At 40.2% G+C, this 26,111-nt stretch overlaps 1 protein-coding gene across 3 annotated transcripts in view; it reads left to right on the top strand.

Moving 5' to 3' along the window:
- Window positions 1–26,111, top strand: part of Ispd (isoprenoid synthase domain containing) — a 233,200-nt gene that overhangs the window by 5,557 nt on the left and 201,532 nt on the right. For 2 of the 3 annotated variants that reach the window (XM_005343845.2, XM_026787568.1), the window contains exon 2: window positions 5,283–5,538. In XM_005343845.2, the coding sequence (XP_005343902.1) occupies window positions 5,283–5,538 (256 nt within the window). Of the gene's footprint in view, window positions 1–2,879; window positions 2,934–5,282; window positions 5,539–26,111 lie in introns of those variants that run through there. The other variant, XM_026787558.1, reaches the window with a different exon arrangement.

Raw genomic sequence — 26,111 nt, 5'->3', positions numbered from 1 at the left:
TCTGATGACTAAGGATGTTGAGCATTTCCTTAAGTGTCTTTCAGCCATTTTAGATTCCTCTGTTAAGAGTTCTCTGTTTAGGTCTGTACTCCATGGTTTTTTTTTCCTTTTTCTTATTGGATTATTTGTTTTTCTGATGACCATTTTCTTAAGTTCTTTGTACATTTTGGAGATCAGCCATCTGTCCAATGTGGAGTTGGTGAAGACCTTTTCCCATTCTGTAGGCTACTGTTTTGTCTTGTTGACTGTGACCTTTGCTTTACCAAAGCTTCTCAGTTTCAGGAGGTCCCATTTATCAATTGTTTCTCTTAGTATCTGTGCTACTGGAATTGTATTTAGGACATGTTCTCCTGTGCCAATGCATTCAAGTGTACTTCCCACTTTCTCTTCTATGAGGTTCAGTGTGGCTGGCTTTATGTTGAGGTCTTTGATCCTTTTGGACTTGAGTTTTGTGCATGGTGATAGATATGGGTCTATTTTTATTCTTTTACATGTTGACATCCAGCTATGTCTGCATCATTTGTTAAATATGCTTTCTTTTTTCCATTTGATATTTTTTGCTTCTTTGTCAAAAATCAGGTGTTTGAAAGTGTTTGGATTAACATCCATGTCGTCAATTCAGTTCCATTGGTCCTCCTGTCTGTTCTTATGCCATACCAGGCTGTTTTCAGTATTGTATCTCTGTAGTAGAATTTGAAGTCAGTGATTGTGATACTTCGAGAAGTTCTTTTATTGCACAGGATTGTTTTGGCTATTCTGGGTTTTTTGCTTTTTCATATGAGTTGAGTACTGTTCTTTCGAGGTCTGTGAAGAATTTTGCTGGGATTTTGACGGGCTTTGCACTGAATCTGTAGATTGCTTTTGGTAAGATTGGCATTTTTACTATGTTAATTCTACCTACCCAAGAGCATGGGAGATCTTTCCATTTTCTTGTGTCTTCTTCAATTTCTTTCTTCAAAGATTTAAAGTTTTTGTCATACAAGCCTTCCACTTGTTTGGTTAGAGTTACTCAGATATTTTGGGGCTATTGTGAAGGGTGATGTTTCTCTGATTTTTTTCTCAGCCCATTTATCATCTGTGTACAGGAGGGCTCCTGATTTTTTTGAGTTGATCTTGTATCCTGCTACATTACTGAAAGTGTTTATGAGTTGTAGAAGTTCCTTGGTAGAATCTTTAGGGTTGCTTATGTAAGCTATCATATCATCAGCAAATAGTAAGAGTTTGACTTCTTCTTTTCTGATTTGTATCCCCTTGATCTCCTTTTGTTGTCTTGTTGCTCTAGCTAGGACCTCAGGAACTATGTTGAATAGATATGGAGTGAGTGGACAACCTTGTGTTGTTCCTGGTTTCAGTGGGATCACTGTGAGTTTCTCTCCATTTAGTTTGATGTTGGCTGTTGGCTTGCTGTATATTGCCTTTATTATGCTTAGGTATGTTCCTTGTATCCCTGCTCTCTCCAAGACCTTTATAATGAAGGGATGTTGTATTTTTGTTGAAGAGTTTTTCAGCATCTAATGAGATGATCATGTGGTTTTAATTTTTTCAGTTTGTTTATATGGTGGAGACTCCTTCAAAGCCTGGCGAAGACCAGTTGTTCCAAGGCTCACAGAGCTAGAGGACTTTCTGTTGATAAGGGATTAGCAGCCAGTCTGCCTCACTAACTCAGTATTTTATCCTATATCTTCAGTATGGGCATGGAAAAGTGGGAATCTGTAAACAGAGGCTACAGTGTAATCCAGAGTTAAGTTTCCATCAAGGCGAGCATGTTGGAGAGCAGCAGCTGCCATTGTCCCTTTAAGGCTCAATTTCAGCAGCCTGGATAAGTGTTTTAGAGGTTGGTGTTAAAGGGGCTTGATTTCCCCCGGGTTTTTAAATAAGAATTTGTGTACCTGTTCTGTTTTCAACTGGTTTTATTAAACCATCTGAGCAGAGTATGCTTGTAACATTTGTTATTCCAGGAGAAAATAACTTCTGAGATATTATATTTCCTCCTCAAAATGTCTGTAGGTGTTATGGACCCCGGGGCTAGGTTTATATCTGTTATGGAATGTGCTAGGAAGGAAATAATCATTTGGATTTGATAGAATCAGGCTGCCGGGGTTTGGTGTGGACTTGTTTCCAGCTCAGAGGTAGACCAGATGCTTCTATTCATTAAGTATTTACTCAGCATGCACTGTGGGAGGTACTTAAGGTCTTTTACAGTCTCATGATTTTACCTTATTAAAAGTGTTTTACAGAATTAAAAATTAATTCTATGTCTTGAAAAGAATGTGAATAAATCCTTTGAAATACAAATAGTTCTTACAAAAGCTTGCCAGGTTCTGGGTTTATCCTGGGTTGTTGAACAAAATATCATAGTAAGCTTACTACCTTTTGAGTGGTTTTGAGTAATGTTTTCTAAATTATCACTTTTTTCAGGGACTTTTCTTTATTTCATGCTATACATTATATTCTTATTTTTATTTGACCTAATCAACAATACTATGTTTAACTTAATAGGAAGGTCCCAATAAATGCACACTTTGAAAAACAGTGGTTTAAAGCATTTTAAAGCTGGGCATAAAGGTTATTGGGGTAAACTCCAAAGTCAGATTGGGTTTAGCCCAGTCCCTTCATTTTCTCCTGGTGTGGTTATGGGCAGGTCATTGTCTTTGTGTCTTCAAGAGTAAAATAGAGACTGTAGCATTTTTTTCCCCAAAGAGCTGAGTATTGAGATAGTGTATGTAAAATTCTTATCACAGTCCACAGACGCTAACAAAGATTACACATTTTTAGCTGTTTCTATAACTAATATTATTGAAAGTAAAATACGTGCTAAGTTCTGGGATGCAGTCTTTCTGAGAACTGGCAGCCTATTGAGGAAGATAGAACAATCCTGACCGCAGCATCATGGTCTCAATAATCTTCGTGGATGAGTCTTTCAGAAGTGGAAGGTAAGGAGGCTATACCCAGCTTTGTAGCCAAAGGAGGTTTCCTGGACTGGATTGTGTTTGCAGCTGTAGAGCAAGGGGAGCTAAGATTTGGGTTAGTAGGATAAGAGAGCGAGGAAAGCGATACGGAGAAACAGGAGCAACACAGAGGCATGCCTGTAGGAGGATGTGTTCCCTCTAAATTGTTTTTCCCTTCACTGTGAGAGGATCATCTTAAGAGAGGGAAAGCTTACATTTGCAGGGGATGCAGCCTGTTACAGTGGGGAAGGCAGTGGAAATGAATCAGCAGGGTTAACCTGGAAGCAGAGAATGTAGCCTGGATGCTGGCTTGGTTTTAACCTTCAAAGGTGTGGTGACCTGCTAAAACTAGCCATGCCTCTTGCCCTAAAGGTCCCACGCTATCTTGAAATAGCACTATCAGCTGGGTGCCAGATGTTCAAATATGTAAGCCAGTGGGGGCACTTTGGACCCTTACCCATTACTTTCCATTCAGGAAGTAGCTAGGCAGAAAGTAAAAGGGTTATGGCAGAGGGGACACCTGTGTGTTTTGGGACTGGGAGGAGGCAGTAAGGTCTACAAAGGCCTGGACAAGAGCCAGCAACATGGCCCCAGGGTTTGAGCGTGAGAGGGATCATCCAGAAGCAGCAAGAATAGATTGTGTTGGGATAAGATGAGGAAACATTAAGAATCGCATTAAGTACTGGACATAGGCAATTACAGGAAAGAACAATGGATCACAGCTGTGGGAGCTGAGCCCTGAGCCAGACCCTTTCAGAATTCCACAGTGAGGAGAGACTGAAGAGTGGTAACTTGCCAGTTGCTGTAGTCTTTGTGAACAGGATGATTTCCACACTCCTACGATAGGGTAGGTTCTAGAATGTGAAGAATGAGACTGGTGTGGGGGATGAGCTAAACAAACCAAGGAACAGTTTGTAGGTGATCTCGTTCTGGAGTCCTTATCCCCTGTAAGAACTGCAGATCGCTCTTGTGGATTCCATGCTACTGCATCATTTTCATCAGTGAAGTCATTCTGAGATGTCTGACAAAATATGAAAGTAATAGAGTAGCTTTTACTTAAGATCTAAGTGAAAAATCAAGGAAACCAGCCCATAAGTGTTGGAAGATATTACAGTATGGGTAGTTTATTTGTTCAATAAACACTTTGATAAGAGCTTTTTTTTAAAAGCAAGACTGATAAGTGTTGCCATGGGACCTATACTCCAGAAGATGAATTAAATGAAACAAATAAAAACCACACAAAACAAAACACGAAACAAAACAAAAGAAAAAACAAATCTCCCAAAACAACAAAGTCATATTGAATTGTCAATGAAAAAAGTGGCATTTTTCTGTCTTCATTAATTTTGATATAGAGGTATACTATATTTCTATACTATGAAAGATAGTAAAGTCATTATATGAATCTGTTACATAAATTATAGAAGTATATCATATGAATTATCATATAAATGTCTTCTGAATAATGCCTCTGTCGGAAACGGAGTACCAGTATTACACAACTATCATACAAGTTAAAAAAGAGAGGTGCAAAATGCATGTTAAGTGCTTTTCTTGTTATCTGTGATTTGATATTTGATACATTTTCAGGACTTAACTATTGTAGCATGAATGTATAGAATTTCATTGGCTTATAGCTCTAATTTCTCTTAGTTTTAATGGCTTTATTTGTTGTTGGTATATAAAATATTAGAAAATTTAAGTGATTCTGTGGGTCAGAGGCCTTTGTCCTGGTTTGGGGCATTGGACATGCAGGTTCCCAGTGTCATTTGCTGGCTAGCAGTAGTATCCATAAGCTTGTGAAACTTGCTGATTCCAGAGCCAGAGCCAGGCAGTGTGGACCGTGATTAGTCTGGGTGCGGGCAGTGTGAGGTCCAGTTTTTAGTTTTCATAGTTGAGTGGTTGGTTGCAGCTCATGGAGCATCTTGAGGTAGTCGGCCGACAGAACTTGGTAGTATTGAGTTCTTCCACTGTGGGAGAAATAATAAGGAAAATATGCATTTTAAAGCATATTCTTTTGTGTGTTTTCTCAGACAATTTACAGATACACCATTTGTTCAAATTTAATTGAAGTGAAAAATAATCTAATGTATGTCTTATGTAGTATAGCATACTTTATGTACCATACCATGTAAGATACATAGTGCAAAAAAAATCACCTCAATTGATAGTGTGAAATGCTTAGTGACTCCTAGACCTAACCAAAATGTATGACAACTGAGCTTTTGGGTATAATCTCCCTATGTGGACTGATACTATTTATACTGGAGTTCAGTTTTCCTTTAAGAACCTTAGAATCCAGTTATATTAAATGCACACTTGCTTTTCTTGTAGAGTATGCTGGATAAAGGACATTGTTGTGGCCGTGACAGCGGAGAACATGGAAGCAATGAGGAGCATCATCCAGAGGTACAGGCATAAGCGCATCTCACTAGCCGAGGCTGGAGCCACACGCCACAGGTCAATTTTTAATGGCCTGAAAGCCCTGGCAGAAGACCAGCCAGACGTTGTGATCATCCACGATGCCGTGAGACCTTTTGTCGAGGAAGACATTCTCCTGAGAGTTGTCACAGCAGCTAAGGAACATGGGGTGAGTGACATTGAGGATGGATGAGGGGCCAACATGGTGCCGTGGTTACTGTGCTGCGTTTTGGTAGAGCTGTGTTTAATGGTCCCTAAGTGTGTACAGTGACCTGAAGACATTACTTTAAGGCTGTCATCTCACTGTATGCTGTGATTCTTGATCTGTTTTTGGTATATCCTTTATGATGTTGTAATATGAGCAATTTGGAGGATTCACTAATGATGCCATTAAAATATATGCCTGTTACACTCATTTACTCCTTCCTTATCCCCTCATAGTTAGCTTTTCTCTTTCTCTTCGTGCTATATGTACCAACATGTATATTTGTTTACATATATACATACACCACTGGCTAGATGCCACATATGAGAGAATCTGAGGTTTATTTATTCCAGACATTGGAGGTAATGGGCATGAATTGTGAAAAAGGACATAAAGCTCATTATTTTTCTAGTTATAATTCTGTTCTGAATTCTTTTTTTTTATGGTGAATGAGTATATAAAACATATTCAATACTAAAAATGTCAGATTTAATATGCAGTTTCACAGTTTCTTTTTCAATGCCAATTCTAGCTGTATATAATTTAAGTTGTATAGATTTTAGGGCTGGTTAATTTTGGTGTGTGATGGTTTTATTTTTTTGAAAGTTTTGTTTTGATAGAGGTTTCTGTTACGCCTGGCCCTGCAGCTGTTCAGTCCCAAAGAAACACACAGAGGTCTATATTAATTATTAACTGGCTGACCTGTTAGCCCAGGCTTCTTATTAACCCTTATATCTTAAATTAGCCCATAACTTTTGTCTGTGATAGCCATGTGGCTTGGTACCTTTTATCAGTGAGGCATTGACATCTTTCTTCTTCTGTGTCTGGGTGATGACTGCAGACTAAGCCTTTCCTCTTCCCAGAATTCTCCTGTTCTGGTGGTTCCACCTATACTTCCTGCCTGGCTACTGGCCAATCAGCATTTTGTTAAACCAATACAAGTGACAAAGATTTACAGAGTATAAGAGCATTGTCCCACAGCACTTACCCCTTCTTTTTTTTCAAAACAAAGACTCTGAATTTAATCTCCTTTGTTTTGCTTTCTTCCTGACCATTATTCATAACAATTTATAACCAATACTCTAAACAAAGAAAAACAACCATAATCCAATTTTTGGGAATGTGGGCATAGTTTTCTAGGCTACTTCCTGCTAATTGGGGATGCTGATTATCTTAGGGGGACCTAAAGAAGATTTAGGATTATGGTCAAATCCTGACTGGAATATTCTGTGATGCGTGATCATTTTAGCCAGCAGTCTTAAGTCTGTTCTGTATGTAGAACTCAGAGGAAAATCCAACAGAGGTCCTCTGAAATATTGGATCATTTGGGCCATCTGCTTCTATTGGAGATATTTCAGGGGGTCTTCCTTGATGAAACCTGACTTTTTTTTTTTTTAACTCAGAATAAATCCACAACCTCTTATTTCCTGTGGAAACAAAAGTAAAACCTCTTCTCCAAAGTAACATATCTTTTGATTTAAATTTTGAAGTCGAGGCATTTTCAAAATATATATGTTGGATTAATCGAGCAACATTTATAATCAAATGTTTTTTAGCAGCTGTTGCTCATTTCTCAGCCATCAAGCAATTCAAAGACAACACAATAACATACAGTATCCAGATTCTCTGTGTATTTTTCATCTTTATGTGGCTTTATTTTAAATTGTAATTCTTTTATTTTTACTTTTAATTTTTGTTTTTTTGAGACAGGGTTTCTCTGTGTATTTTTGGCTATCCTGGAACTCACTCTGTAGACCAGGCTGTCCTTGAACTCCAAAAGATCCGCCTGCCTCTGACTCCCAATTGCTGGGATTAAAGGTGTGCATCACCATACCCAACTGCTTCTTTCTTTCTTTCTTTCTTTCTTTCTTTCTTTCTTTCTTCCTTCTTTTTTCTTTCTTTTTAAAAGACTATATTCTTTTTATTTTCTCTCCCAAGCCTACATATATTTTTAAACACACTGCAAAAGGTTTAGAGTTTTTTTTGTCTGAATCTATCTTTACGGTATATCTCTCTTTTTCTGATCACATGAGTCTTTAATTTGATAAGTGATATGGCTAGGATTAAAGTTGTGACTTTGATGACTGGATCCACCCCATTTCTTAGATTTCTGAGAGTCTAGCTGCATGGTAGAGATACTGGCAGGAACCATGTCTATTGCCACAACTCTATGGATTTTCAAGGTCCTTGACACCACCAAGAAGCATGCTGTCAGAGCTCTTCATAAACCCACTTAAGTGTTTGGTGATAGGGCCGCTTAAAAGAACTGCAAGGCTTTTGCAGCTAAAGCTGAGTCAGGAAGCCTCACTTAAATGAGACAGGCTTGCCTCTAGCAAATAGAGCCTACCTGAGAAAATGCTGCTACCAAGAAGCCATGCTTAATTTTGGTCTTTTGTGTCTAGACTGACTTCCTAAGCTTTCTCAGGTTTAATGTGGATGTAGTTGTCTATGTTGGCACCATTTTTTGACAGAGCTTTCTGTTGTGCCTGGTTCCACAGCCATTCAGTCCCAAAGAAACACACAGAGGTCTAGATTAATTAGAAACTGGTTGGCCTAGTAATTCATGCTTTCTTATTAACTAGCTCTTACATCATACATGTCCTGTTCTGGTGGCCCCACCTATACTTCCTGCCTTGCTACTGACCTATCAGCATCAATAAAGGTACACGACCGTTGTCCCACAGCAGTTTTTTTTTATACAATGAAGTTTCTAAATATATATCCATAAATGGAACTTTAATGAGATAAATTCATAAGCAGTTGTATTTCCAAAAGGCATAGGAATATAGACAAAGTCCAGATATACACAATTAACAAAACCTAAGCCATAAAACTTGATTTTGTACCTTGAATCTTTCAGAAATGGCTTATTTTCTAGAGTCAATAGCCACACATGACTTTTGCATTGCGTACAGGAAGGCATTTGAAGACAACGAGATTGTTTTCCTTGCTGTATCACCTAGATAAACACAGGCTGGGACAATGCCTATTGCTACGTGTAGAGCGTGTTTACTTTTTCCTGTTCTTACCAAGTAAATGTCTGTAATTATGGGCACAGATCCCAAACTTAAGTTTCCATTCTAAATTTGAGACAGAGAAAAAACATTGTGTGACACAGTTCCTGGGGAGACTCACCCCGGATAGGGAACCAACGACAGGTTAAAGAAAAGGTACTACCTATGTCCAACTTGATGAGCCAAGGAGTTTAATTGGTGTTATTTACAAGAATTTCAGTGGGTAGACACACTGGTGTAGAAAGTCTTAGACAGCTGCATCACCAAAAGCCTGCTGCAGCCTGGGTGGTACTCACACTAGCTGGAAACACTGCACAGCCTGCAGCAGCTCAGCAGGTTGGAGACAGGGTCTTTTTCTAGGTCTCTGATTTGGTCTCAGTCTCTTCTGGGCAATTCAGCTGGTTTCTTCTTCCAGGCTTTTGGCTAAACTCTTTCTTCAACAAACGTAGCTTGGCTGAGCTGCCTTTCGTAGGCAGTTCCTCTTGTCCAAGAGTCTTCTAGGAAGCTGACTGTTCTGTCTCTTCCGGGTGCTCCCCAGTCCTTACTGCTTTTATAACTTTGGGGAGGGAGAAGTCTAGAGTTGCTGTTCAGTTTTAGAGATTTCCTGAGTCCTCTAAGTTGTTTACTTCATGAGCTTAATGGAAGCAGGAGGTTTGCCTCTGAGGAAGCTGCTGCAAAACATACAGAGATGTTTGTTGGATATTTGATTGCATTGATGCTCAAGACCATTAATAGAGTTAGCCTTGAATCAGGGGCTGGAGTCAGTTACTATTCAATTGGAATTAGCCATAGAAAAGCATGATAGAGAGGCACAGGAAGGAGTGGGAGGGCCTTAGAAAGATTCGTAGCCTTTTCCATCTCGGAAATGTGGAGAGAGAGGTTCACTGGTCATTCCTCCACTCCTTTCTTGATCAGGGTTTTATCCCAATATCTGACTCCCAGGTTTTTATCAATAACAGAACAATTTAGGAAAATGGTTCAGAGATAATACAGCTTGATAGATCTCAGTTTTGTTTTGGTATTGGGAATTCTCTTGATAGTGTCTTCAGTGACAAAAGATATTTATCTTGCTCTAATTAATATGTTGAGAGTGCCATTGCTTCACAGTGATTAATAAATAAATAAATTATCAAAATGTATGGCAGCAACTTTTTGTTAAACAGGCCAAGGAGAATCTTGAAAAGAAGCTCTCTGTAAAAATGGATTGAGTGATTAGGACCGCTGTGATGTGGAGAGGTTGGCGACCTCATCTCTAGCTAGCTTTCGCTCCCTGAGTACCCATTCCTTACTCACCTCTGTGCTGGAAGTAATAGCCCGTGACTCACAGATAAAAAGAGTTTGGCATCTGTTAACTTAGCAGAACGCGAACATCCCCCAACCCCAAAGCTAAGATGTCATCAGAGAGTGTGCACGGCCAATAGTGCTCTCCCCATCTTGTTGTAACCACCTCTGTGATGTTTCCATCAATGCGTTTGAAAGTGTCTGGATTTATTACACTCTCTGTTTTGTTACTATAAAACTTCATGAGACTGCTTCCACAGTGGAATGTGAAATTTAGAGTAACCTAAATTGATGTTCACAGGCTATGTTCACTTGAGTTTGGCTCCAGAATAAATTCTCTCTTATTCCTATTGAGGTGAGAGCTGTGTTATTGTTCATTGACAAACATTTGTGGCAATTCTTATTAAATTGTCATTTTCTTAAATTGTGAATCAAAGTATTTCTTAAATTCAATCACGTATGTATCTTAAAATCAACAACTTGTATTTTTAATGAAATCTGGACCTTCCTAATTACATTTAAAAGCATGATTCAAAACCAAAACTTTATGGCATTTATTTTGAAAAAGGACATAAGAAGTATAGTTTCATTTGGATACATTGTGTTGGTTTTTATGGATAGGAAAGGATGATTTTCATGAATGGTAAAGTTCATGAGTTTTACCTGGATCTGAGTACTAAGGACTTTCCTCAGTTCATTGATGATTAACTAGTTGTTATAGTTGGTTTAAATTTAAATTCAGGGAAACACAAACTTCTATTCAATAAAAAATCAATTCTTACATAAACTAAAAGACAGGAAAAACTGGGATCTTCATGGAGGAGTCACTTAGACCCCACTAGACAGAACATATTTATGTATTTATAGGCGAAGTTTATTGAGCATTGCTCTGGTTATCTGCAAGCTTTAAAATGATGATGAGCTTAAAGGCTTCATTGAGATAAGGTGGGCGGGTCCACTCTCAGGAACAGGTTTTTTTACTGATACACTCCTGCCAAAGTTTCCATAAGAGCTGCCTATAACACTGCCCCAGGAACCCCAGTAACACACAAACAATACTTCCTGCCAGCTTAGATGTGGAATCTAGAAAATGCAAATGTGGTGGAGACAAGAGTAGTTCTATTTGTTCAAAGGGGGTAAATATTGCCTTTGTTAGGACTGACCTGAGCCATGCCCACTCACCGCTGCCTATATTCCAGTTTCATTTAAAAACTGTTCATGGAGATGGGGTACACCAACAACTAGGAATAAGTGTGGCTGCATACAGATGCTTGGGAGTGTCCCCAGCATGCGGTTTCTCTCTGTGTGGCCACATTCTCAAGTACCACATGGAGGGAAGATGGCTTCTATAGGGCCAGTGGCAAGATTCTTACTTTCTTAATACTATTAATGTTAATTCGAGTATAAAATACTAAGTGAATTTTTTTCATTTTTTTAAAAATAGATTTTGTCATTTTTTCCTGTTTTCTTTTTCCTCTCTTTTTGATAAGCCTGTAAAATAAATTTAGATGGAGAGATGGTTTAGTGGGTCACCTTATCCAGCCTTGATATGAGGGTTTGTGCCCAGCCTTTTTGTAACTTGTTGGGACCTGCTCTGCGGATATTCTGGGAGGGCTGCTCCTTTGTGAGGGAATTGGAGGAGGAGTTGGTTTGGGAATGAGAGGAGGTGGGAGGAGGGACTGGGAAGGGTGTAGGGAGTGGGAAACTGTGGTTTGAATGTAATGTGTGAGAGAAGAATAAAAGTTAAAAGACAAATCAAAAAAAAAAGCATGTATTTGTTACTCTTGCAGAAATAAAGCTCATACCACATTCATGTCTTGTGGCTAACAACACCTGTAGCTCAGGCTTCAGGAGATCCACTGTCCTCTTCTGGCCTGATAGGTGGCTGGACTCATGTCCACAAACCCACACTGATACATCATTGAAAAAAAAGACGCTAACAAGTACACTGTTGATAGTCCCTTGAAGTACACTGCATTTAAAGAGATGTTTACAGATTCCTCATGCTTGTTCAGTTATAGGAAATCCCTGGATGAGCTCTTTTACTTGGTTTATTGTCCTTTATGAAATTGCATTCATATCTTTATTCTAGAAAATTCCAAAACATTGTCTGGTTATTCTCTGCCACATTTCTTCTCTGCCTGTATTTTCCTTTTCCTGATGCATATGCATGCTAGGTCCTTTTATCCCATCTTCATGTCTAGCTTTTTTCCTGTTTCCATGCTTTCTGGGTGCCAAGTCCTAGGTGATCTGTTTTCTATTTCATTCACTTTTTAGCTGTGTCTAATCTCCTGGTTAGGAATCCATTTAATATTTCTCAGTTCTTTGCAGTTCTTTCTAGTCCGTTTTCAAATGTGATTAGTCCTCTTTCTGGTTTTGATTTTACATTTTGCTCTTTAATATCTAAACCATTTATACATTGCAGCTAATTGTGCTTCTTGGGAGCTCTCCAACTTTTCTTTCTGCTCACTCTTGCTCGTGATTTGTTTCCTCCATTGCCTTATAGTTTGAGCTGCAACAGATGTCGAGGAACAAGTCCTGATCTTGTTTGGCAGGACTTTATCAGGGAGAATCCCATGGACGTGGGAGAGGGTGCGTTTCTGAAGCATGGATTTATGTTCTTTCTGCCAGCAGATCCAAGCACATTACCAACTTCAAGCAGTGTTGCATTGTTTCTTGGCTTGCGGTTTTGTAGATGCTGGGTAGCATTAAATCAAACTCTTCCGCCACATATGCCAAGCTGATTATGAGGACTTTTCAGAAGCTGCTGCCCCTGCTGTATAGGTCTAAAGCCAAGACAGTCTTGCTTGCGGCCTTCCTTTCCTTGGGTGTTCTACCTTTTAAATAAGGGCTGTGTCCTTTGTAAGCCTGTGTCAGCCTGTCCTAACCAAGTGGCACAGGCGCAGGATGTTATCATTCTTTGTTGTCTATTAAATTTAAATATCCCCATTAGCCCAAAGCATTTTTATAATCTTATTTCCTTTGTTTCTGGCCATTTTCTTTGTTACTCCCAGGAAATTTTGTCATGATCTCAGTCATATTTTTAAAAAACTTTTTGTAAAATTCTGACTTGGCTTTGTTTTTTTTTTTCAATTGCAATGGTTTTAAAAGAAAATTTTTATGCCATTTTGACAAAAATAGAAATATCCATCTCTTCCAAACATGAAGTAATCTTATGGTTCTACAGTTAAGATGTTGGTGAAAAGCAACGAGGATTTCTTACAAGGGGATGTTAGGGAGTGAAAGTATGCCAGGATACTAAAGGATGATGTCTACCAGGTGCTCGGCATTCATGTGTATAGGGCCAGCCAGGCTGCTGGGTATTAGGAGAACTGGCACTGTCTAGCTACTGCATGCTCTAAGCATTGATAATCATACCGTGGATTGTAATGCTGCCAACCAAGCAGTTTTCAAAATTTAACCCCGGAAGAGACGTGGGAACCTGTTCGTGCATCTTCTTGATTTTAGGTGCAAAATGTTGTGGCATTTCCTCCTGTATGCTGTGAATTTGTGTTGATTTTATTGGTTGAGGAATAAAGCTGTTTTGACCAATGGTCAGGCAGAATAGACCCAGGTGGGAAATCCAAGTAGAGATATGGAGAGAAAGAAGGTGGGGTCAGGGAAATGCCATGAACCGCCAAAGGAATAAGATGCTGGAACATTACTGTTAAGCCACAGCCATCTGGTAATACACAGATTAGTAAAATGGGTTAATTTAATTGTAAGATCTAGTCAGCAGTATGCCTGAGCCATTGGACAAATAATTATAATTAATGTTAAGCCTCTGAGTGTTTATTTGGGAACTTGCAGTCGGGAAGGAAACCTCCATTTAGAGAAACATTTGATGTTTCTGTGCTTACTTGCATATATTACAGTTTTCCTAATCAAGTTATGTATTTGCTCTCTGTACTTCCATATCTCAGCTTATTTCCCAAGGCATAGCAATATGACTTCTTCTAGAACTATTCTTTTTAATATCTTGGGACTTCTTGTTTCAGAAACAAGATTATTTTTATAGTATGCTTTATAATAGAGTATTTCACTGACATTTGTTCCAAGTTCTTGGAAGAATCTATAGACTTGGAATTTCTAACTAATAGATTCTTCTATAGAATCTATTTCTAACTAATAGTTTTTTTTTTTAAATTAAATTTCTGGTCTTGGGATCACACCTGATGCTCATTAGAGAGGAGGTAATTTGGGATGGAAGTTGGGCACCGAAAAGGCCTGTGATGCAACTAGAGGATTGATTCTTTGTGCTGGCCCCCCTTCGCATAGGTGAAGAGGGAGCTCCAGATAAAATTGAATTGCAGGGAATCAATTTAATGAGTCATGAGTATGCAGTCAGGAAGCTGCAGGAAATCTGTAGACCCTGAAGCTGGGAAAACTTGCCTGATTATTGTAAACACACTGAGGTACTAAGTCATGTGTTTTGAATCCATGGAAACTTTGTATTCCAGATTTTTCCAGACCATATCCGATATGGCTCTTCATTTGGGAGTTGGTCTGATCTTATGACTAACCTGGAATTGTAAGTGTAGCGCTTTTCTGAGATTGGGTGCTGGTTTATGAGACCTGTGTAAGGACATGGGGGCATTCTGGATTTGTGGCTAGTACATGGTCTGAACATTCCCTGGGACTGTTGTCTGATTCAGGAGCATTCTTGCAGGGATTGCTCACTTCAATCTGTGATGTTCACACTAACATGGTAGCTGCTCAGAGAATTGTATTCCATAGTGTACCAGCTGGAGCTAACACAATGAACAGTTTTATACCTGGCAGTGTTAGCCAGCTTGCCCTTCTTGAGTGGCTCTTTTGATATCTGTGACCCTATTTTCTGTAATTTCTTTCCTCTCTCCTTCTGTCTGCTCTTCTCTCAAACATCGTCTCATCTTTTTTTGGGCTCCTTTATTTTATTTCTGTTTCATAATCTACTACTGATCTCTGAGAAACCTAATTGGAAAGAGGCCCGCAGTTCCTACTACAGCCTATATTGTTTATTTTTAATAAAACCTAAAGTAAAATTCACATTTTTTTGGTGTGATCATGATTTCTTTTGGTTTGTTTGTTATTGGATGCTCCATTAAATATAAAAAGGCAGAAGTGTGTGTTAAAAACTTGATTTTGACTCTAGAAATGTACAATTATCTTAGCCAATGTTCTATTGCTGTGAAGAGACGCTATAACCACGGTAATTCTTATAAAGGGGAGCATTTAATTGGGGATGGCTTAAGGTTTATAGGTTTACTCCACTGTTGTCATGGAGGAAAACATTACGGCATGTGGGCAGTCATGGCGCTGGACAAGGAGCTGTGAGTTCTAAGAGTGACTCTGGCCCTGGCTTGAGCCTTTGAAATCTCAAAGCCCACCCTTGTGACACACTTCTTTCAATAAGACCACACCTACTCCTTCAAGGCTAGCTTTCTAATAGTGCCACTTCCTATAAGCCTAGGTGGGCCCTTTTCATTCACACTACCATAAAACTATTTTGTCCTTGGAAGGTCAAAGAAAAGGGCTTGTATCTTGGGAGAGGAGGGCTGAAGAGATCCGCTATTGTTGTTGGCCTGGAATTGTTATTCTGAAGGCAGTTAGGGTGACTGCTTCTCTGAGGCTCTATAAGGAACCCAAGGCCTTCTTAGGTGCCCAGCAGTTGGCAATCAGAACAACATGTAGCATCAAGATTCATGTGTTACCATTTGCCATCTTGACTGGACACCAGAATTGTCAAAGGCTCTTAGCTGGCCTTTGGGCATTCTGCTCTCCTGATTTACTGTTCTTTTACTGTATAAACAGATGCCATCCAGCCCTTCATGAACTGCTACAAGAAAACCAGTGTAGGTAGGGCCCTGGTCCTTATTGCTGGTGTCTGCTGGAGCCCAAGCCAGGGCAGGAATCTCTACCCATTTTCTCAACAAACCGTGTGCAGACCCTTGAAAGCACCACTACAAAATACAGGATAATTTCAATGCCTAAGAGAATTCCATGGTGCCCTTATTTACTATGCCCCTTAAATGCAGGCCTTTCCCTAATCCCTGGAGATTGAAAATTTGTATTCTTTGTTCTTATACTTTTTGATGTTTCTCATGCTACAGTTAACCTTTTCAAAAAGGACTATTTCTTCTGTGTGCACAACACATTTGTGTGCAGACATGGGCTTCCGCTAATACACTGAGATCTCCCAAATTTCCTATGCTCAGGCCGTTCTCTTGATTTCAAAATCTTTTGTTTTCAGGATCCAGCTCAGCAGAGCTCCTCGAATTTGTCTTTTTCTTTGACTGTGCTTTAGATTTGTGTTAGAATATTTTAATCCTCTCTAGAGATGGCCTTGAAGTTGATAACAGTGGTGGAGGCATTGACTCCTGCCCTGTCCCCTTCCAATACCAAATGATAGCGCCAGATGGAGATGTCAGGAAGATGATTTTCCACTGTGTGGTACGTAGTCTAGAGCTGCATACTAGACAATTACTTTGAAAACTACTATAATAGTCGATAGCAGAGATAGTGAAGTCCTATCCAAGTCACTGAGGTGGAGATGGGAGTTAGAGGATGTTTAGGATTGTCTAGGTCTGTCTAGGTGGTGTGAGCCACTGGGTGTTAAAACATAACCCCTTGTTCCCCCTCTTTCCCTGACTCTGGGCCTCCCTGCTCCACTGCAGTGTTTCTCCCTCCACCTCCCCAGATGCCGCCAAGGTTCTGTGAGAGCAGAGCTTGGCTACTGACCTCTCGCTGCACTTTTTTTCTGTCTAGTCATGGAAATTGTATTTATGTCAGAGATTTTACTGTCTGGGTCCTTACCACTGCGTGACAGGTCACCTGACGTCTTAATCTCATAGAGAAAAGCTTCATGCACTTGTTGCCTATATTGGGTCGCGTTTCAAGCATTTTATTTTTATTTATTTATTTATTTACTTACTTATTTTTAATTTACTTATTTATTTTGAGTTTCAAGTGTTTTAAAACAGGAATTTTGCCTGTGCAAACAGGCTCTTAGTTTCTTTCGATACTTAAGTCTGTTGTACAGAGGTTCTCAACTCTGACTTTCTGCTTCATATAAATTTTGGGTATAGGAGTGGCCTCATGTGCTACGGGATGCTTAGCCTCCTCCCTGTTTGCTTCTTGGCCCCAGATAAGGATCACTGATATGGCAGTCACAAAGTAGGGGAGAACATAATTCAAAGTATTGTAATATGTGCTTATCTTGGTTCATTATGAAAATAACTAGTTTGTTATTCTTTAACATAACAACGAATTTTTTTATTCTTTAACAATTTTTTACTCTTTAGCAAAATTACTAACATTTATTAAAAGGGCTAATTGTCTTAAACTAATGAGTGATTGACAGTAATGAGAGTTTGTACATGGCTCTGGATAATTTGTTTGTTGATTGGGGTAAGAAAACCACCTTAAGGAATTTCAGAGTATTATGAAACAGAAGTTTCACATAGACATCTGTTCTTACATAGGAAGAAATATTTTATTATTCTTAATTTTTTAGCTAGTTTCTAGTTTAAAATGAGTTACTTAGACTGTTTCTTTGGAGACAATGACATTTGTGTGGCTGGAGATATTGGTGGGACTGTATGTGTGTAATCTTGGGCTTATGCAATATGGCTATAGTTAGCAGTGATTACTGGTCCGGTGGTAATCCTCTTAGCTCCATTTGTGCTCATTAGGGAAAATATTTGTTAGCATTCAGCTTTCCAACCCCAAGCCATGGGTTCCTGGTGTGGATTTTGGGGCAGAGATAGAAAATCACTTGACAGTAATTTATTCTGTATTTGAAAATTTGACTTATAAGCAGAATTAATGTTACGAATTACTTGTATTTGATTATGGTCGGGGGCTAGCAATCTGATATGAGGAGCCTCCTGGATGGCTGGGCCCATGTTGTTACAGAAGTACAGCCTTTGTGTTGCTTTAAATGCAGAGCTGATAAAGGGGTTCTTTAGTGAAACCATGAGCTCTGAGACCCGAATCACCCCGTGGGAGCCCATGAAACTCTGTTGATCACGCTGTGGAAGTGACATACTGGTCTTGAAGCTCTTCTTTGGCTAAATTTATAACCACCTTTGTTCGAATATCTGTCCTATGATTTGCCTTCAGATGAGGTTGGGAGAAGTATGCTCAGGACGGATGTTTCTATCCAGTGATTCAGTGAAAAAGGTTTATTAACACACAAATGCAATATTTGCTAAGACTAGAATTAAAGTGGATATTTTCTTTCCAAGTTTAGCCATTGACAAGGTGTTCCTTCTGTGACTTTTGTTGCACATCTAGTTTGGTGGTGTTTTATGGGGTAGCAGAGTAAGATTCTGTCTGTCTCTCTTTTTCACCTACACCCACTCATGGTGGATCTTCCATAATGGCTTCAACCTTCCTGTAGACACAACATATAGATGTTCACAGAGATATGTTTCCATGGCAATTCTAAAGTCTATCAAGCTGGCAATGAAGGTGAAACATCACCAGGTGCTTTTGTTGTTTTAGGGCCCCCACCCCGGTTATTTCAAAGATTCTTCACATTTTCATCTTGGTATTGATGGCTGAAAGACTTCTCTATTTTGACTTGATTTTTGAGCATTTTGGGCCAACTATCTCTTGCAGGTTTCTTCTCTGGAGCCTTTCCTTCATCTTCCTCCTCAAGACATCTTCCTTCTCAGCTGCAAAACTTACTGTTTTTGTGGAATATTGCAGCGACTTTGGGGGCTAGATTGCTTTTCAGATGTACCGTGGCACCCTCTTCTCTCATCTTCTGACTCTTGTCATCCTCTGCAATCTCTAAGGGCTACAGTGGCATCCAGGTCAGCACCACGCCTCAGCTTGAAGACCACAGGGCTGTCCTCTCGGAGGGAAGCAGCTGGTAATGCAATGTTTTCGCAGTTGCTGGCGTTACTTCACTGCCCATGACAGCTAGCCCAGGGGCAGCACAGATCATAGACTCCCACATAGATTCCAGTGACAACACAGATGGTAGACATCAACAAATTTTCCTGTGGCAGCCCAGATCCCAGACATCTACCAGGTCCCTACCCTAGCTGCAGCACTAATCATGGACTTCAACATGGTTTGCATTGTCAGTACAGACCACAGACATCAGTATAGGTGCAGGCAGCTACACGGACCACGGGCATCAACATATCCTGCTGTGACAACACAGGTCCAATGGTAGCTGTGCTCCTGTGCCTGTCACTGGTGCCAACTCTCTCTCTCCTCCATGCGCTGCCCCATGAGTCCACTTCTGAAAGCATCTTTCGCTAAGAACTTTTTTCCATTGTTTTGGAGATACTGTGTGTTCTGCAGGCGTACCCTCTGCTGCTGTGTCTCCGCTGGAAGCCTCTGTGGGTCTCCCAGACCCCTCTGAGTGGCCTATAGACCGATGTGTGCTGGCAGACACCATCAGTTTCAATCTTTTTCCTAGTCAGCCTTATTTATGGTCTGCCTTGGAGAATTTTCCATTTTTTATTTTGCTATTGTTGGTTGGCACATTCAATAAGGCTTGTGTGGCTTAAAGCACTTTTTAAAGCTTTCATTTCCATGTTGGTCTGCCTAATTGATATGACTTCAGTGAAGTTCTTTGTCTTAGTTAGAGTTTCTATTGCTGCAACAAAACACCATGGCCAAAAAGAAGTTGGGAAGGAAAGGGTTGGTTATATGGCTTATACATTCATATTGCTGTTAATCAGAGAAAGAGTCAGGACAGGCACTCAAACAGGGCAGGAACCTGGAGGCAGGAGCTGATGCAGAGGTCATGGAGGGGAGTTACTTACTGGCTTGTTCCTCATGGCTTGCTCAGCCTGCTTTCCTATAGAACCCAGGACCACCAGCCCAGGAATGGCATCACACACAGTGGCCCTCCCCCATCAATCACTAATTAAGAAAATGCCCTACAGGTCTGCCTACAACTGGATCTTATGGAGGCATTTTCTCAGTTGGGGTTCCCTCCTTTCAGATAACTCTAGTTTTTGTCAAGTCTTTTAATGGAAGACTAGCCAAAATCTTGCCAACAAATTCACAGTGTTGATTTTTCAATTATTGAAGGTTTTCATCTTAGAGTTTTGTGAATTGGTGGCTTAATATGTTCAGTTCTTATACTTTCTTGATAGATTATCCTTTTAACTAAAAAATAACCTTATTTGTCTCTACGAAAGTTTCTGTTTTCATTATATATATGTATATATACATACATATATATGTATATATATTGCTGTTTACCTTTACTATGGTCATCGTTTGTACAGTCTTTTAAAATCTTTTAATTCAATCTATTTGTATCTTTGCATGTTAATTATACATCCTTATGGATAGATGTAGCTGGATTTTTACAATCTGGTTTGACAGTTTTTGCCTCTTCATTAGTTTATTAATCCAGTCGTATTTAGTGTAGCATAGATTTAAATGAACCAATTTTTGAAGCCCACCTGGCATGAATGAAGATATTTTAAAGAGATGTGTGCATTCCTCCATTTGGTTATCAAACTAGTAAAACAATGTGCCCCAAGAGATTGGAATTTTTCTAGACATCTTGTGATGGGTGAGAGAGCTGAAGGAGGAACTTGCTTCTTAGAGAAAGATTTATGCCTGAGAGACAGGAGCTGAGGCACTGGTGTTGGACAGATCCATAGGACTGCTTAGTTTTGCTGTGTAAACCTTATCCTTATATTAGGACTGGGAAGCATACTTGGCGATTGCTAGGTCTGTTTGTACTCCTTCATGATGAATGCATCTTTCTGTTTTTTTTTTCTCTATGAAATTGTCTCTTTACTTAATGAGGTTTGGAGTGAGAGCTTTATTAAGACTGAGTGAGCACAGACTCTGACCATAATAACTCTAAGTTTCTCTCTTTCTTTCTTTCTTTCTTTCTTTCTTTCTTTCTTTCTTTCTTTCTTTCTTTCTCCCTTCTCTCTCTCTCTTTCTCTCTCTCCCTCCCTTCCCCCCTCTTTCTCCCTCCATTTATCTTTCTTTCTTTTCTCTTTCTTTCTCCTTCCTTCCTTCCTTCCTTCCTTCCTTCCTTCCTTCCTTCCTTTTCTTCTTGTCAGAGTTTAGTTGTGTAGCCTAACTTGGCCTGAATTCACAATTCTCCTCAATCTCCCATTTGTTTGTGTGTGTTATTGATTTTTTTTAAAGAAATATTTATACTCTTTGCATTCAATGAATATTTCCTTTGGGATACTTTTATTTCTTTCATGTGTGCTATTGAGTTGCTAGTATGTAATCTCTCCAAGAAGACACTTAGTGCTGTGAACTTTCCTCTTAGCACTGCTTTCATTGTATCCCATAAGTGTGGTCGTTTTTGGCATTCATTTTCATTGAACTCTAGGAAGTCTTTAACTTCTTTCTTCCTTTATTCAGTGGTAATTCAGTAAAGAGGTGTTCAGTTTTCATGAGTTTGTAGGCCTTCTTTGTATTTGTTGTTGAGATCCAGCTTTCATCTGTGGTGGTCTGATAAGATATGGGGGGGGTTCAATTATTTTGGTATCTGTTGAGACTTGCTTTGTAGCAAATATACAATTAGTTTTGGAGAAGATTTTATACAGAATATTTATTTATTTATTTATCTGGTATGTGTGTGTGTGTATGTGTGTTTGACTAATTTTATATTAACTCAACTTGACACAAGCTCCAATCATTGGAGAGGAGGGAGACACAATTGAGAATATATGTCTATAGATTAGGCTGTAGGCAAACCTATAGAGCATTTTATTAATTAGTAATTGATATTGGAGTTCCAAGCCCATTATGGATGGGGTCACCCATGGGCTGGTGGTCCTGGGTTCGATAAGAAAGCAGGCCTAGCAAGCCCCGAGGAGCAAACCAATAAGCAGCCCCCTTCCATGCCTCTGCATCAGCTCCTGCCTCTAGGTTCCTGCCTTGTTTGAATTTTGTTCTGACAGCCTTTGTGATGGACAGTGCCATGAAAACACAAGCCAAATGAACTCTTCCTTCCCCAAGTTGCTTTGGTCATGGTGTTTCATCATAGCAAGAAGAACCCTAACCCGGACAGTGTTATTTTCTTAGCTTGGTCTATTGGGCCTACAATATAAATGTTAGTGGAAGTCAGATTTTACTACCTCATTCTGTTGAGCTTAAGAGACATTGTTGAGAGCAGACTGTAGGTACTCTACTCCCAATTGTTGCATTGTTACTTAAAATGTTGGATTTTCAGACTTCACCTTCTTATGAGTGATACCATTTTGCAAGCAGCTGTTGACTCCACTTTGAACATAGAAGATGGCTGTGTATCTGGGTTGACACAAGGTTAGTCAGCAATATTCGTGCAGCACAGACTGATAATTAACTTGTTACTGGGAGTAGAAAAGATCCTGTTCACAGAGGTATGGGGTAATTGGTACACATGAGCATATTCATATGTTCAGGAAAAACATGCCTGAGTGTTTTGTAGGCACTGTAGAGAGAGGAGAGGTGACAGATCCCTTTTCTGGACTCCATACATGAAGAGCTGGAAACCCGGCCCTGCAGCGGCGGGAGCCCCATCGACCTATTATTGATCAACTATGTGTATCAAGGGACCGTCAGAGGAATGACTGCCTCAGGTGCTTTGGTTTGGTGGGTTCCTGGTTTTGTTGTGGCCCACTCTAATCGCTGTCTGATTTTCTTCTGTTCACCTCTCTGACTGTCCATCCATCTGCTCAGTTTCTCTGTACTAGTTCCTCACTTTCACCTCTACTGCTGGATTCTGTCGCTCTGACCTTGCGGTCTGACTCTGCATCCTCAGCCCTAGTGCCTTTCCAGGTCACTTCACTTCCAAGATTCCTTTCCCAGCTTCCTGGAAACTGCTTGCCTTTTTAACTCAGTAGTCATTTTCTGATTTACTTATGTACATACATAGATATGCACACATATTTGCATGTGATGTGCAATGTGTGATGACAGTTAATATTAGTTACTAATATTAGTTGATACTGAATTAAAAGAACTTGTGTTTGCCTATCAAGTAAAACAGGATATTTTGTAAATTAGACTGACATTTCCATAGTGTTTTCATAACAGACATGTTTTCATATGATTCAATCCTTCTTTCCTTCTATGTATTATTATTATGCATATATCCTCTATGTGTTACAAAGTGAAATCCATTGTCAGAATTATTAGCTCTTTAGCAACCTTTCTAGAAGCTGGAAGGAGAAAAGTGAACAAGCAGGTACGGTTTATATTTCTTGTAGGCCTAATTGGATATTCTTTGCTTCTTGTCAAAAATCAGGTATTCATAGGTGTGTGAATTGATATCCGGGTTTTCAATTTGGTTCCATTGGACCTCCTATGGACATTTTTGGAGGTTGCTTCATGCCCCTGAAGGCCACTCTGCAATCCTGGAGGTAATTCAGACCTGCTCCCATGAAGGTAGCTGGCTTGGGCCTCTCATATGGAGGTTGATGGCTCAGTCCTGATTTTGTGGTGGTGGTTGGCTTGGGCCTGCACCTGTGAAGGTTGTTGACTAGGGCCTGCTCTGGAGAAGTTTGCTGGCTCGGGTCTGCTATGGTGGAGGCCACTGGCTTGGGCCTGCTCTGGTGGAGGTCACTGGCTTGGGCCTGCTCTGGTGGAGGTTACTGGCTCAGGCTTGGTCCCATGGAGGTTGCTGGTCTGAGCCTGGTCTTGAAGAGGTCACTGACTTGGGCCTCCTTTCACAGAGTTAGCTGACATTGCTGATGTGTTTTAACCATGTGGTTTTTTCCCTGTGCTTTAGACGTGCTCTTGTTGCTCATTTTCTTTAGATTGAAGAACATATTATCTAATCTGTAAAGTGAGCTGACTTGCAAAGCATTTCTTTTTGTGTTAGTTTTTATTTTGTCTTTGGAGATGTCGGTTCTGTTGCTGTAAACAAGATTATCTTCTTCTTTCAGAGTGACTGCTGCCCACTGCTTTCTAGGAGCCACCGTTTCAGACGGGGCAAACTGGTTAGCTGCTGCAGAGTCATGCTACTTCTTGTTGGCCGTCAATCCTAGAATTCCCATTGGAGAAACAAAATCCCCAAATTCCTTGCTTCACTTCACACATGACTCCCTTAGCTCTCTTAATTCGGCAGTAAGAGATGCCTTGAAACCTACATTTGCTCCTTACCTGTGGCAGGGTCGTCGCCTCCCTCGTTCCTTCATGTGCCAGTCACACTGTTGTCTTTGGGTGTCATGCTTTATTAAAGATGCCATGTTTTCAAAAATGAGTGTTTCTCCTCCCAGATATTGACTGGTTCCTACTGTTTACTTTCCAAGAGATTTTTTTTTGCTTGCTTGTGATATGGCTGATGCATCCGTCGTGAGCCTTTTGCACAGATAGCTTCTGATGTCCCTTGCTTGGATTTTAGAAAGTTGGGTTTGTATAGCAGCTGAGATGACGGGGTTCAACGTGGTTGGCTCTGAATGCTTTGACCCCCCTCCCCCCGCTGTCTCTTAGCATCACTCTAATGGCTCAGCATCCTCCTCCGCTAGCTCTTCTGCTCTCGTTTTTTATAACTCCGGTGGCATACTTCCCCTGCAATCTGACCCGATTAAACGTTGGCCTTTTCTGCAGGGCTAGGTTTAAGACCAATGTTTGAAGTTTGTTTTGATCCTAGTGGGTGGGAGTTTTGCTTGCTCTGCTTCCTGTGTCTTCTGGTAAATAGCCAGGCTTCAACTTAGCTTTCTTTTGGTCTCACGTAGATTCCAGTATCCTCTTAGTTGCTCATTCTAGTATTCTCCTTTCTCTAAGAATGCACTTAGTTTGAGTTTCTGCTCTTTTTGGAGGGTTTATAGTCCTTTCACTTTGGTCCTGATCTCCCCCCTATGGACAATTACTCCTGCTCTGAAGCTGTGGAGCAATATGGAGCCTCTTCTTTTGGAGTGACACCCTCCTCATTGTGCTGCCACTAAAACAGAGCCTTGAAGATTTGGGCTATGGTTCTGCCTGTCTTTCCCTGGCGTAGAGATTTTGCCCTCGATGTGAATAGGAGAACATCTGGGTACATCGCACAGTTTCAGAGTCTCTACAAGTTGCTGAGGGGACCGTTGCTTCCCTACTTTTTCCAGTATGAGCTGGAACTGACTGGCTGTGCTTTTGTTTGTTTTGGTTTTAGTTTCCCCCAACGCCTCTCCCCATCCGTCTCTCCTTCTCCCCCTTTAGAGCTCCACTGCCCCTCAGGTAGCTGCTGCTCCACTGAGCTGAGGATGGAGAAGAAGATTGTCACTGCTTAAATGCATGCACTTTTCTTGTTACAGCCAAGATTCAGATTTGTCCATATAGTTTTTATTGGCTGCAGACCTTTGGGACAGTTCTTACAGGCTCTCAGTGATTACTTTAAAAAAAGGTTTTAAAAATGCATTTCAGGGGCTGGAGGGATGGCTCAGTGGTCAAGAGCCCTGGCAGCACTGGCTGCTCTTTCAGAGGACCTAGGTTCAATTCCCAGCACCTACATGGTAGTTCACAACTGTCTATAACTTCAGTTCCAGGGAATCTAGCACCCTCACATAGACACACATGCAGACAAAACACCAATGCACACAAAATAAAAATAAATTATTTAAAATAGGCGTTTCATCCTTTTAATTTCCATTTCATTGGGAAAAGTCTATGATGCTTTTTGCCCTCCCATTTTGGATATCATACATTCTCTCTTAGTTTTTTTTTCTTTTCTTTCTTCTTTTTTTATGGTCTGGCTTGGAACTCTACTACTGCCTATAGGTAGCTGTCATGGAAATTTAATATTTTTCTTAAAAATTAGAGTAATCGTGTTTCTTTTCCATTGGGTCCTTAACCTCTATGGTAGGTGTTGGGCACTGTTTCCCCTCACCTTTGGCTTATGGTAGGTGTTGGCACTATTTCCCCTCACCATTGGCTGTCTCACTTTGCAGTTGTATCTAGGCTCCACATTTTGACTTGATGTTCTGGAAACATTGTTGCAATTATAAACCATCTCCTTGGTTCATATATCAGCTCTGTTTTCATCCCACTGGCTGTGACTTCTGTGAACTATCAGGTAGACCATCTTGCTCTGGTGATGATGTCCTCTTCTGTAAAGTAACACGTAGACCATGTTGCTCTGGTGGTGTCCTCTATTTGTTTATTCCTGTCATGGGCTGGGACTGTCGTGTTACAGTTCTCTGAAGAAATGGCATGTTGATGATACAAAGAGTTAGTTGACAGCCCAGCCCCCATGGACGCTTACTTTGAGGCTACTTTACTGAGGTAGTTGTCTGGTAAGGACAGTCAAGACCATAAGTGAAAACCTATTGAAAGCAAAGGGCAGAGGGTCAG

The sequence above is a fragment of the Microtus ochrogaster genome, chromosome 1, assembly GCF_000317375.1.
Source record: "Microtus ochrogaster isolate Prairie Vole_2 chromosome 1, MicOch1.0, whole genome shotgun sequence".
Taxonomy (NCBI): Eukaryota; Metazoa; Chordata; class Mammalia; order Rodentia; family Cricetidae; genus Microtus; species Microtus ochrogaster.
This window is presented reverse-complemented; position numbering and strand designations above follow the sequence as displayed.